Source organism: Pogona vitticeps, chromosome 2 (genome assembly GCF_051106095.1).
Source record: "Pogona vitticeps strain Pit_001003342236 chromosome 2, PviZW2.1, whole genome shotgun sequence".
Taxonomy (NCBI): Eukaryota; Metazoa; Chordata; class Lepidosauria; order Squamata; family Agamidae; genus Pogona; species Pogona vitticeps.
In genome coordinates, this window is record NC_135784.1 from 75,386,936 (window position 1) to 75,401,233 (window position 14,298).

Consider the following 14,298-nt stretch of genomic DNA (forward strand, 5'->3'; position numbering starts at 1 on the left):
GATGCTTGCTCGTGAGAACAGATTCTCAGTTGTTTGAGACAGCAGGGGTGGACGTAGGAATACTTGGCCGTCAGTATCGGGGGCTGCGGGACACTTGTTCTCAGGTGACCCTGTGCCATCCAGATATTATTCCTAGGGAATATATAATCCCGAATGAGAGCATAAAGGTAGCAGGGATTGAGGGGCAGATAATCTCACTCCCAGTCGCGGAGGTACCTGTCAACTTTCAAGGCTGGAGGGGAGTTTGGCGGCTATCGATTTCATCGACTCTGCCAGCAGCCGTGCTCGTGGGAAATGACCTGGCTGAACATGTGAAAAGAGTGCTAGTGATTACACGTTCACAAGCCACCACGGGGACAGTTCAAGGGGGTAATGATGAGCCAGAGACGGAAGCAGAGGGGAGTTCAGAAGCTGTGGTGGAAACCTTAACCACAGACAGCAGATTTGGACAGGAGCAAAAGGCAGACGCCACTCTCCAAAAGTGTTTTGAACAGGTGACTGACGCCCAGCTAACACCTGAAACCCCAGTGAGATTTCTGGAGAAAAAGGGGATTTTATATAGAGAGACCCTGAGGAATATCTCAAAAGGGGGAGATGGGATCAGAAGTCAGCTAGTGGTGCCTGAAAAGTATCGCCCCATGATCTTACAAAGGGGGCACTCTGACATGTTTGCTGCACACTTAGGGGTGAACAAAACACAGCAGAGAATCACACAGAATTTCTACTGGCCTGACATAGGGAAGCAGATCAGGGAGTTCTGTAAACAATGTGATGTGTGTCAAAGGCAGGGGAATAGCCGTGACAGGACCAAAGCAAAGTTGTGCCCTTTGCCTGTGATTGACACTCCGTTCAAATGCATAGGGGTGGATATTGTGGGACCTTTGCCCAAGGCCACAAAGAGGGGGAACAGGTTCATTCTCACCATTGTGGACCATGCCACAAGGTACCCTGAAGCCATACCCTTGACTAACATTGAAACTAACACAGTGGCAGATGCCTTGGTGGGGTATATGTCCAGGATGGGATTTGCCTCAGAAATAATCACAGATTTGGGCGCATCGTTCACATCAAAGCTCATGAAACGCTTATGGCAAATCTGTGGAATTAAGCACAAGGAAACCACTGCTTATCATCCTGAAAGTAATGGGTTAACTGAGAAGTTCAATGGGACTCTAATGCGCATGATTAGGGCTTACTTGGCAGAGAATCCAAACAATTGGGACCAGAAGCTGCAATCCCTTTTGTTTGCTTATCGATCAGTGCCACAAGCCAGTACCGGGTTCAGTCCATTTGAACTTTTATTTGGGAGAAGGGTGAAAGGGCCCCTTGATTTGATCAAACAAAATTGGGAGCAGATCACCCAGGATGACCCACAAGACGTTGTGACATACATAGACACCCTGATGAATGACCTAAAGAGAAATCTAGAGCTGGCAGCAGAAAACCTGCAAGCTCAGAAGGTCAGACAGAAAACATGGTATGACCACAAAGCTAGAGAGAGGCACTTTGACCCAGGGGAGGAAGTGCTTTGGCTTAGGCCCTGCAGGGAGAATAAACTGCAGCTCAAATGGGCAGGACCATATAGGGTCATTTCCAAGATGTCAGACCTGAACTACCTTATAGAGCAGGAGGAGAACCAAGCAAGGAGGGTGGTTCATGTGAATGCCCTAAAACCCTACTACCGAGGGGAACAGAGGGTTTTATTCGCGATAAAAGCAGCTGAGAGTGAGGAAGCTGAATTACCCTTCTGGGAGGGTAGAGGGGAAGTAAAATACAACCCAGAGGAGGTAAAGATCAGTCCTGCACTCACCCAAGACCAGCAGCAAGAACTAAAAATGCTGCTTAGTAAATATCAACAGGTGTTTTCCAACAAGCCGGGGGTAGTGAAGGGAGTGATGCATCGGATCCACACAGGGGATGCACCCCCGCAGGCAGTATCCCCATACCGAGTAACGGGACCCTATAGGGACAAGGTGCGGAAGGAGCTGGACGAGATGCTTAGGGAGAACATAATCGTCCCCTCTTCTAGTCCTTGGTCCTCTCCGATAGTCCTTGTGGACAAGCCTGATGGGAGCATTAGGTTTTGTGTCGATTACAGGAAATTAAACCGTGTAACCACTCCTGATGCCTACCCAATGCCCAGGCTAGACAACCTGATTGAAACCATAGGGGGTTGTCGGTTCATCTCATCATTGGACCTGGTAAAGGGATATTGGCAATTAAGAATTGATCCCAGGGATCAAGAAAAGACTGCCTTTTGCAGCCCTTTTGGTCTCTATGAGTTTCGAGTCCTGAGCTTTGGTCTCAGAAATGCACCAGCCACATTCCAAAGGCTGATGGACCAGACCTTGGCAGGGCTCAGTGACTTTACAGTGGCCTACATTGACGACATAGGGATCTTCAGTAATACCTGGGAAGATCACCTGATACACCTGGAGTTAGTGCTGCAGAGGTTAAGTGCAGCAGGGCTAACAGTAAAGGCCAGCAAGTGTCAGCTGGGTAGCCCAGAAATAAAATACTTGGGTCACATGGTAGGGGGAGGAGTGATAAAACCCCTGGAGGCCAAAATAGAAGCTGTTCGTGATTGGCCCAGACCCAACACCAAGAAAAAAGTCAAATCATTTCTTGGGTTGGTGGGCTACTACAGAAAGTTCATCCCGAGATTTAGCGAGATTGCGGCTCCGCTGACCGATCTGACGAGGAAGAAGGCTGATGACCGCATCCCGTGGACCAGCGACTGTGAGGCGGCGTTCCAGAGGTTGAAGGAGGCATTAATCAACTATCCTGTGCTGCGTGCTCCAGACTTCGACCGGGAGTTCATCATCTACACCGATGCGTCTAACAGCGGGGTAGGAGCAGTTCTGTGCCAGGAGGATGAGAATGGTGACCAGCATCCAGTGTCCTACCTGAGTAGGAAACTTCAAAAAGGTGAGAGACATTTGGCAACCGTGGAGAAGGAGTGTTTGGCCATAGTCTACGCGATCCAGAAGGCCAAGCCTTACATCTGGGGAAGACATTTTATTCTGTGCACTGACCATTCACCATTGCAATGGTTAAAGACAATGAAAACCCACAATAGCAAACTTATGAGGTGGGCTTTAAACCTACAGGACTATGACTTTGAAGTGAAGGTGGTCAGAGGGTCAGTGAACTGTGTTGCTGACGCCTTGTCAAGAAGACCTGAAGATTGAAGACGGCGAAAGAACATGGACTATGTGTATATATTGATGACAAAAAGTTAAATGTACCTATTTTTTGAACTTGGTTTGTATGAATAAAGGTAAATTGATGTAATGTATATGGTAAATGTTTAAATGCCTAATTGCTATGGTTAACTTAGAATGTAAGTATAAGTAAGTATGATATTGTATGTATAAATGTTTTTGTATGTTTTGGATTCAGGTTGTTTTTTGGGAAAAAGCACCTTAGCTTTCCCCCTACAAAACAACTTATAAAGAGGGGAGGTGTTACATACAGCACTGATGTTACCTGTCTGTCATGGGTTTGGAGGGAAAGTTCCATCCTATGGGGAGTGGAAGGCGGGACATCAGGAGGAGGGGCTGTACTGTATATATATGTGATGCGTGTGTGGAGAAGTTAGCAGACTCTGGGAGAAGAAGCAGCAGCTGGGAAGAAGAAGCTGGTGTGGGAGTCTGTGTGTCAGACAGGGTACTACTGTGTGTCAGAGTACCAACCTGATAGGTTCAGGTGTCTGTTGGTTAGCCAGAACTGATAGGTTCAGGGTCTGTGCTTCAAGTTAAGGGTTCTGTGTGAACCAAACTGTATGCATGTATGAATGAGAATAAGCCACGTTACTTTATCTTATTCACCTGATCATTTTATTTTCCCTGTGTGTTGTATTTAAATAAACCTTATTCTTTTATTTGTTAAAAACCCATCCCTGGTCTGTGTGACTTCTTATAGGGAATGGTTGGTGGCAGCTTAGTTAACGTGTGGCAGATCCCAGTAGGTCTTATCAAGAGGTTCCTTAATTCCTCCTCACTTTCTGCCATCAGCATTAGACTTTCAGATTTCAAACCAATTAGACTTTCAGATTTAGCAGTCTTCCCATCTTTGGTTTATCAAATGATTTTGTATTAACTGTGTGAGCTGCTTTGAACAACAGCTGAAGTAGGATCTAAACAGTTTACAATTTTGATTTGAAACACTGTATTGTTTCCTTTTTTAAGGTAACACAATAGGTGTATGTACTACATAGGCATCTGTCCACTACTTCTAATAATGTGTGTGGCCTTTAGACACGCCTATCTTTGTGTAGTTTACAGTCATTGTGCCTCCATATTTTGAAGGCTAAATTTTATCTATAGGGACACAATTAGACAAACTGGCCCAAATCCTGCTGCATAGTGAGGTAAATCAGACTACAGTAGACCCATTTAATCAATGGGCTTTCAGTGAGTCAATTCCTCTGCAGTGGACCCTTGACTTACAGACGGCTTGACTTACAGACTTTTTGAGTTACAGACTTCTCTGGCCGCAAAATTTAGGTTTGACTTGCAGACTGAGATTTGACTTACAGACCAGAAAAAAACCAAAATGGAACAAAAACGGCCTGTTACGGGATTAATCGGTTTTCAATGCACTGTAGGTCAATGGAGACTTGACTTACAGATTTTTTGACTTGAGAACTGCCTTCCAATACGGATTAAGTTCTCAAGTCAAGACCCCACTGTATAAGCTCCATTGATTCAAATGGGCCTACTCTAACTATGAATTATTACACTAAAGTTAGATGGAACTCAAGGAGGAAATGTCTCAGCAAATAACCATTGATTCAGTGGGCCTATAGCAGTGCAACACACGATGACACACATATATAACATTGGATCTCATCTGGCCATGAGCTGAAAACTTTGGAATAGTCTGCACCATCAGGTCCTACCGTATTATCATGGTTTGCTAACCAATGATAAGGAGCAGTTCCCTCATATGATATAAAACTGCAGCCTTAGTCCATTTTGTCCTCTGGAGTGTCTGGTTTAACACCAGACAGGAACAAAACCACAGTGCAAGGTATACATACTAAGCTCTAATATGAATTCCATGGAGCTTCAAGAAGCCAAGAAAGGTAGCTGAAATCAGGCTTTTTAAATACAGTATACAGTACTAGAAGAAACTCCAACACACCCTTTCACCTTTACTGTATAGTTATTTCAAAGAGACATAATGTCTGTGTTTGGCTTTTACAAACAGTTTATTATTTGGACTCGTGAAATTTAATATTTCCCAAAGCAGGACTTGCTTTACAAACCACTAGACTCCACTGGGAGGACTAAAAATGCTTCTGTTTTAAAAGAAAAGATTCTATTAATAAAAATGTTCTACTGATACAGAAACTCAAGGAGGAAACAGCCTAGAGTGGTCGCAATGACCAGATAGGCAGGGTATAAACAAACAAGCAAACAAACAAACAAAGAACTGTTTTTTAAAGAAAAATAACCTTGAAACAAGATGGAGACCTCAATCTTGATCCTCTAATTTCTTCTGATATTCAAAGGCCTTTTAATAAATCCCTAGGCTAATCCATGCTTCTTTTTTTCATAGCAGGGAAAACAGAGGAAGATTTTTGTCTTTAAAAGTTTGTCTAATGTGTATGCTTTCTACAACTGAAGATCTTATTTCACCTCATTTCTGCCTCTTTAGCCCATATAATATTTCCTGTACTCAAGGAGGAAGAAACCAAAACAACCCACACAGCTATTTTCCTTCTTCCTCCCCATCTGAAAATCTGACGTTTTTACTCAGATGTTTTTTGATTGCTCCAGCCCCTAGCCAAATGACAGAGCTGCAAATAAACTAGATACAACAATATTCAATATGGAATTTACAAGCTTTTATAACAGATACGTATTGATTACAAAGTGCTTTCATTTTGACTCTGCTCAGTTTGTGAAAAGCCCAAGGCCCAAACGACACATCTAGAAAAATGAGTTTTCTAGACATTGCAGTCATGGATTCCAGCCAGGTGGAGGAAAGGCTGGTAGCTGAAAAGCAGAACATACGTATGCTTTCTAACTAGATGTTTCCAGGTTTAGTCTCCAGAGTCTTCCAGTAAGGCTGGGAGAGAACTGCACTTGAAATCTTGCACAGCCGCTGTGTGTCAGTGTCAACACTGGACTAAGTATATAAATGGTCTGATCTAGAAATGGGCAGGAACCGCTGGTTCGGCAGTTCATCCTGGTTTATTTACCGATGCAACGGGTGTGTGCTTCAAATAGAGAAGCGTAAAAAAATGTTCCATTGCTGGGAACATTAGATATCATTATCTCCAGGCAGAACCTACTGAAGAGTATACTCCACTGGCCATAGTGAGATTTACCTCAGAGTAAACATGTTTAAGATCAGCCTGGAAATGATGATAGGAAATTAAACACCACTACTGCAATGGAGGACACAGTTTAACACAGGTAAAGGAACAGCTAGTCTGCCACGTGCCCCATTTCTTCTGCTGTCTTGGGCAGACTTCTCTTCCCACTTCAGGATCAACTTTGGGGGAATGTTATTTCTGCACAGATACTTATCATGATTAACAAGCCACTTCTAGACTCTGCTTTCAGACTGTGACTAATATATGCATGAATACAGGCACAGAACGGCGTAATGCTGAATGCGAACAAGTAAAGGAGACACAAATTCAAGTGAAAGTGGGGAATTTACTGATTTTGTATTGAAAGAGGGTAGGGCTGTATATTTCTTCAAGCAGCATGTATTTTTTGAAGGGGAAAAGGGGTTTGTAAACGGAGGGAAAATGAATATCTCCAATGGTCCCAGAAGGAGCAAACTGGGCTATTAATGTGTGGATTACCATAGATTTCCATGTATAAGACTATACTTTTGTCTAAAATCTTTAGACTAAAATTGAGGGTCGTCTTATACATGGAAGTAAGCTGATAAGAGAACAAAAAGAAGTGGAGGGGAAAGCAAGGATCAAAGTGATCCTGCAGTACTTTGATCCCTTTCCCCCTACACTTGCTAAACCCCACTTAGATTTCTTAATTTTGGATTAGAAAAATGGCGGTGTCTTATACATGGGGACATCTTATACACAGAAAAATACGGTAAGGAGCCTCGTGGTGCAGTGGTTAAATCGCTGTACTGCAGCTAAAACTGTGCTCATGACCTGGGGTTCAAATCCCAGGTAGCCAGCTCAAGGTTGACTCAGCCTTCTATCCTTCCGAGGTCGGTGAAATAAGTACCCAGCTCGCTGGGGGGGCAATGTGTAGCCTGCATAATTAAATTGTAAACCGCCCAGAGAGTGCTTGAAGCGCTATGGGGCGGTATATAAGCAGCACGCTTTGCTTTTTTTTATAAGTTCTTTTCAGATTTATTTGTTAATGTTTGTTTTTGGTTTGTTTTGGTTACTCTGTAACATTTTGGTTATTCTGTAACATAAAAAAGATTTTTTTAAAAAAGCCACACTCTTTATCTGCTAAACACTGTTAACCTATCAACATGGTGTAGCTACACTGGGCCATAGTGCAACTGGCAGTCAGATTAGATTATATCATGACCTAGATGGGCCCCTGAAGCAGATGTGTCAGACTCAAACCCACACTTTCCCCCAATAATATGATCTCAATAAGATTACTAAAATGCCACAAGACAATGCACACTGTAATTTCAAGATAACAGGAAATCTAGTTGCTGACACTGTGTCAGAAAATTAACAGGCTGTTCTCCTGCCCAGCTACATAGATGTCTGCCCACAAATACAGTGTTATCAAAAGAATACATTCCTTTGGCAGTGAAACGATACAGTAGAAACTAAAAGAACCTTCCCTCTGTAGGGTGCATACCTTAAGACTGTAAGAGGGTTTGAATACATCTGGGAGGCTGAGAGCAATATTGTCAGAAGGCTAGATTTGGGTACACCTAGCAGGGTCACCAAAGGCGGAATCATTAAAGCTGAGACATCAGACTAAAATACATGCATCCTCTTCTGGAATTAACAGTCACATCAGGGGAAGGGAATTCAGAGTTCCAATGATGCTAGGGCAGGGAAACTCCTGCTATTGAGCAGTGGCAGCAATGGGAAGTGACCCTGGTGGAGATTTGTTGTAGACAATAGTAGTGACACTCAAACTGAATCCTACTTGTACTGAACAGAACAAAGCAATTATCAACTGCTTTGGAATATTTTACATCTTGAAATCCTATGATGGTGAGACAATCCAAAACAATTCAAGTCATAGTGCTAGAAGATGAGACTCCCAGGTTGGAAGACACTGAGGGCTATTTTTGTGTTAGGTTCGGCACACTTGAAATCACCAGCTACACAACATACACCTAGGCAAACTGCTAACTGAGCCTTGACTGACAGGGTCAAAGGTTCAGATTGCTCCAGACTTGGAGGTGATTTCTCTTTCAAAGACTGGTGTCAGGAACCTGGTCTCAGAAACCCTGAGAGAATGTTTACTAAAAGCAATTGGGGCTGGTAAAATAAATAACTCATTGAAGTTTTTGTAATGCAGAAATACTTTAAATATACCTTGCAAAATTGAATGCTAATTCCATGGAGCTCCATGGCAAAATGTCTCCCTTTCTCAAGGACTGTCACTCCATTACTTTCTTTGAAGCAAGCCTGTTTTTCCCAAACTTTTTAGCCCCACAGACTGGCTGGGGAAGGTGGGGCACCTCCCTGCACGTGCATACGTGTGCAAAGTAGTGTGCATGCTATCATGCGGGGTGCTCGTGCGCATGTGCAAAGGAGCAGGGGTGCTCATGTGGGCATGTGCACAATCGTATGTATGCTCAATGGACGGTGCAGCTCTCGTGCGGGCGTGCTAACGCGCAGGTGCAAATGGGCTGTGCAGGGAGAGTGTGTGCAGGATGGGTGCGGGAGATCTGTCTCCGAGCCCCGGTCTGATGCAGGCCCCAGCCCGGCCCATTGACTGGGGGTTGGGGACCTCTGCCGTAGAGCCAGCGTTTGTCTGTAGACGGTTTCTGTAGTCACGTGGCCAGTGCAACTAGACACGGAGCATCGTTACCTTCCCACCATGATGGTACCTATTTATCTACTCGCAATTTTTACATGCTTTAGAACTGCTAGGTTGGGAGGAGCAGGGACAAGCGACGGGAGCTCACTCCGTCACGTGGATTTGAACTGCTGGTCTTTCAACCTTGCAGCCCAGAAGCTTATATTGTACTCACCTGTAATTCTCCCTTAGGATGTGTCATCTGCCTGGCAAGTCTGTCACACAGGCTCAGTTTATAACAAAGTTATCCATTTTCCCTTTTGAAAGGTCTCTTTTGAGGATCAATATTTCAGCCTGGATTATTTCAAAATAAAAAAGATGGTGGGGAAGCGGAGAAAGGCTGTGGAGGATTTGGAAAATAAGGACAAGAAGGGAAAACACAAGGCACCTGATACGGATCTAATCAACCTCCTAAAAAGAACCATGTATTTGATTTCTTTTATCTACACTAGTTCCACAGCAGGCTGGACTTCTGAAAACCGTATTGCTCTCTAACTCTTCTTCTCTAAAAATAGGTGACTCATAATCCAACACCTCCCAGAGACAGAGGAACATGAGTAGCGCCTAAAGGTGGGACATAACATGCACAATAAGAATATAGTTTATGACAAAACACCAGGACTTTTCGGTCAGGTTCAGTTACAACAGAGAACACCTCTTTGTGTTCGCTCAATTTTTCCCCTACTTTTTCCAGCTATTTAGTTCAGTGTGTTAAAAATAGCATTTGTTCCCTTATTGCTTGTTTATTTCCATTATCATTAGCAGATAACCACATTCATTTGTAGCCACTGAAGATCAAGTAGCTGACATCAGGGTCTATTTCTGATAATACCAGTCCAGAGAATAACATGGCTGACAAATGTCCTTCCTGCAGGAAACACTCATTTATACCTGAATTTCTAGGCCAAACAAAGGCATGAAATTATACTCCAGAAATTATTTTAATTTTTTAAAAATTTTTTTAAATATTTTAAAATTTTAAAGTAAGATAAGTTACTACATCTTTTCCTGTATTACTACAATAATTGCATGCTGCCAATGTTGGAGTTTTATTCACTACCTCACATGTAATTTGAATGACTGGGAGGTTGTTTTCTGGGCTGGGGTGATTGTTTATCTGTCCAGTACTAAACAATTGTTCCTTCCAGCCTTTGAATTCAAAGACAGCTCCAGATCTCTGATAAGTGTTCTATCCCTACACAGTGGTGCCTTGCTTTACGATTGCCCTGCATTACGACGAAACCGCATTACGATGATCTTTTTGCGACCACAATTGGAATCGCAAAATGATGGTCTAAATGGGGGAATTTCATGAATGAAGGCCTGAGTGACAGCAGGAGAAAAGCCTTATGCAGAAACATTTTCACTCTTTGTTTTTTCCTACATGTTTTCTAAAGACATTCAGATTGAATGAGATATGGAAACTGTTTTTGGAACATTTAGTTTAACCTCCAGTTTCACTTGTTTTAAATACTGTAATTAGTTTAGTGACACTAAGCAACGGAAATTGCTCCTTTTTTCATCTGTTAACCACCTCTCACCCAAACACAAAGCAATTGTCAGGGTTGTTTTTCAACAAGTGTGGATGGTAGTGAGCAGAAGAGGGTATTCTGTAGATCATCTTGACTGGTACTGTTGGTGGTGTCAATATTCATGCTTCCATTTCCTACGTAAAGGTTAGCATCCTTTTCCTGTTGCAGTGCGAGGGTTATACAGTGGTGCCTTGCATAACGTTTTTAATTGGTTCCAAAAAAAAACACCTTATGCGAAAAAAACTTTATGCGAAACACCATTTCCCATAGGAATGCATTGGAAACCGGTTAATCCGTTCCAATAGGCACGGATTGGCATCCTTAAGCGAAAAAACCCATAGGAAACATTGTTAAACGATACAATGTTTCCTCCATTGGAATGTATTGAAGCCGACTCAATACATTTCAATGGCTTTGCGAAGTCAATTTTTGCAAATTTAAGTGCATCATAAAAGGGTCAAAAATGGTTTTAAATGCTTGGATTAGCTTCTGCACCCTCTAAAACGGATGCAAAAGTTAATTTGGCTTTGATCTGACTTTTCGTTAATTTATGGTGAATTTTTCCCCCCAACTTTTGACAGCTGTCAAAATCTGAGAGCTCCATTGTTTCCTATGGGGGAGAAAAAAATTCACAAAAAATTAACGAAAAGTCAGATCAACGCCAAATTAAGTATGCACACATTTTAGAAGGTGCACTAACGATTCCAAGCATTTAAAACCGTTTTTCAACATGTTAAGACACTTTTGTAATTGAAAAAATGAACATCGTTAAGTGAAGCAGGGGACCTAAAAAAAACGTTAAGCGAAGCATGGTCCCGAAATCGCTATGTGAAAATCGCCCATAGGGGAAAACGTTATACGAAGCTCAATCTGACTCTGAAAAAATAAACGTTAAGCGAAAAAAACGTTAAACGAAGCAAACGTTATGCGAGGCACCACTGTATTGTGCAACAATATCAGGTCTTTTCCTGGAATTACAAATCATGGATACAGAAAAACAATAATGTATCCCATATTCATAAACAGAAGGTTTGTTTTTTTAAAGAACTGAATTTTCTGGCTTTTAAAAACGGAAATATAACGCACTACATACAAATTCCAACGAACATTCCCTCATGCAGAATTAACTCTGTGCTAGAGGTTCTCAGAAGATGAGCACATGATCTGTACTATGGTTGCTGGGGGAGGATAGAAGCAAGGACTGGCTATCCATATCTACTGAAAAGCACTTAGAGCTGGTACAAACATAACTGCTCTATGCTTTTGTAATGCAGAAATACTTTGAATATACCGTAGAGAACTGTATGCCAATTTCCCAGAGATATGGCAAAATGTCTCCCTTCCTGGAAGACTGTCATTACTTTCTTTAAAGCAAACCAGTTTTTTTTAAACTCATTGTATAATAACTGTGGACCTTTGTTGACCTGCATTTCTCCCTTAGCATGTATCACCCGTTTGACAAGTCTGTGTCATACATGCTCAGTTTATAACAAAGTCACTATTTTTCTCTTTTGAAAGGCCTCTTTGGAGGATCAATATTTCAGCCCAGGCAGCCTGGATTCTTTTTAAACCAGAGGTCGTCAACCCCCCTGGACCACGGCCAGGTGCCAGTCTGTGGCCTGAGCTGGACCAGACCACAGAGATAGACCTCCCACCCCCCCACACACTCCCCCCCCACAGCTGCTTTGTGCATATGTGCGCGTGCCAGCACCGGCATGAGTGCTCCCCCACCCCTTCATGCATGTGCCTGAGCGCCTGCATGAAGTAGTGGGCGTGCAAGCGTGTATGTGTGCAGGCACTTCTGCACATGCGTGAAGGGCTGGGGGAGCGCTCACGCCAGTGCTGGTGGGCACACGGGTGCTCCCCCCACTTTTTGCATGCACCTGAGAGCGTGCCAGTGCCTTCGTCAGGCTCAGCCGGTCCTCAGTTCCAAAAATATTGGGACCGCTGTTTTAAACAACAAAAAAGTATGTGGAGCCAACAATTCTCTTTCAAGATAAACAAGATTGGTCATTCCAGTTTATTTCACCTGTTTTAAATCAGGGGACATTTAAGGCCACTTGTTTCACAATAACATAAACCAAAGAAAGTATTGCAATGATTGCAATGTAGCTGCTGGCCAACCCATAAATCATATCACTACCACTGGCTTTATCAAAATGGATATTTTTTAACCCCACAAAATGCCAAAATGCAGACAGACGGAAATATAGCAGACACGTTTGGACATACCTGAAATGACCAAAACCTACATTGACCCCACATCTCCTTATGCCTCCTTTACCCACAAACCTTGGAGACACTGATTTCGACGAGGCTAATAACAATAGATACTCAGTGCGGGTACTGAATGACTAAGACTCGAGAGACCTGGATTCGAATCCCCACACAGCCATGGAAACTCACTGGGGGGGAGTGGCAGCGGTAAACCCACGCTTTCGGTATCTCACTTACCTTGAAACCCTTATTAGGGTCGCTATAAGTCGGTTCCGACTTGATTCCGCGCATAACAACAACAATAAGAGTAGTGACAGTTGAGAAAAACCTCAGAAGCGCGCCCTCGGAGAAGAAATGCCTGGTGCTGAGGAGCCACAAGTGAGGCCTCCGCAAAGACTGAAGAGGCAAAGAACGCCCCCTTGGTAAAACATCCCGACGAGAGAGAGAGAAGGGAAGAAGGGAGGTCTTTGTGGCAAAGGGGGCCCCGGCCCGAGTGAGTCTCCCTGCGTTTCAGGGCCCCTTTCTAGACAACGCGGGGCGCGCGAGGCGATCCCCGGCACCTTCCGAGAAAGTCGCCCCGCCTTTGCTTTCCTCCGAGGGTGCAACCGTAAAGTCCCTGCCAAAGTCACCCCGCTTTGTTGCCGCCCCGCGAGCGGCGGCCCCTCGTCTCCAAACACGCCGCAGCCGCGACCGGTCCAAGAATAACCCCCGACTCTGGCTACTCAGGCCGATCCTCGGACGAAAGTCTCAAGGGGCGGCTGGACAGCAAGCCGCCCGCCCCCCTTTCCCGCCGCCGCCGGCCGAGGAGTCCGCAGCCGATTCCCCTCCAACCCCACCCGCCAGGGGTGACCGAGAAGGCGACCCCGCTCCGCGAACTTGCCCCGCAACTCTGGTGCCGCGCCACTCACCCCGAGACGGCAGCAGCGACAAGACCCCCAGAAAGACGCCCAGGCGGAGGAGGAGGAGGGGCCCGGGGGCGAAGGCCATCGTGGACGTCTTTCCCCAGACAAGACCACGGGGCGAAAAGAAAAAAAGTGGCGGCCGCCGCTGCCTTGGTCCCCGGCTCCGCGTCTTCGGAAAGGGGTGGCTCCCCTTGCCCGTCAGCGAAGAGGCAGCGCCCCGCCCCGCCTCGCCTCCCGTGCCCTCCCCTCGTAGCCGAGGACACCGAGGGAAAAACCGCGGGCTGGGAGTTCCGTGCTGCGGCAGACCGCGGTTCCCTTCTCCGCCTCAGGGCTGGCGCTGCCCGTTGCAAGGCGCCCCTCGAGGCGGCCGAGGTGGGCCAGAAGGCCGAGGGAGCGCCCCCTCAGGGCAATGGGCTTCCACATTAGTGACTTACGAACCGTCCGACCCTGCTCAGCTCTTCCAAATCCTGGATTCCTTTATGGAATCAATCCATCGCCTGTTTGGCCTTCCTCTTTTCCTCTTGTTTTTTATTTTTCCCCCCTAGGATTACTGTTTCTTCCCACGAGTTTTATCTTCTGAGGATCTCTCCAAAAATCTAAGAACTTTGCTTTTCACTTTTTTTGCTTCTATCCAGAGGCAAATTTCTTGAT

At 44.6% G+C, this 14,298-nt stretch overlaps 1 protein-coding gene across 1 annotated transcript in view; it reads right to left on the bottom strand.

Annotated features, from left to right (window-relative positions):
• SHISA5 (shisa family member 5) overlaps positions 1–13,903 on the bottom strand; it is a 57,444-nt gene extending 43,541 nt beyond the window's left edge. The window contains exon 1 of the mRNA XM_020796666.3: positions 13,654–13,903. Coding sequence (XP_020652325.3) covers positions 13,654–13,732 — 79 coding nt within the window. The 5' untranslated portion in view covers positions 13,733–13,903. The remainder of the gene's footprint in view (positions 1–13,653) is intronic.
• Positions 13,904–14,298: the final 395 nt, after the last annotated feature.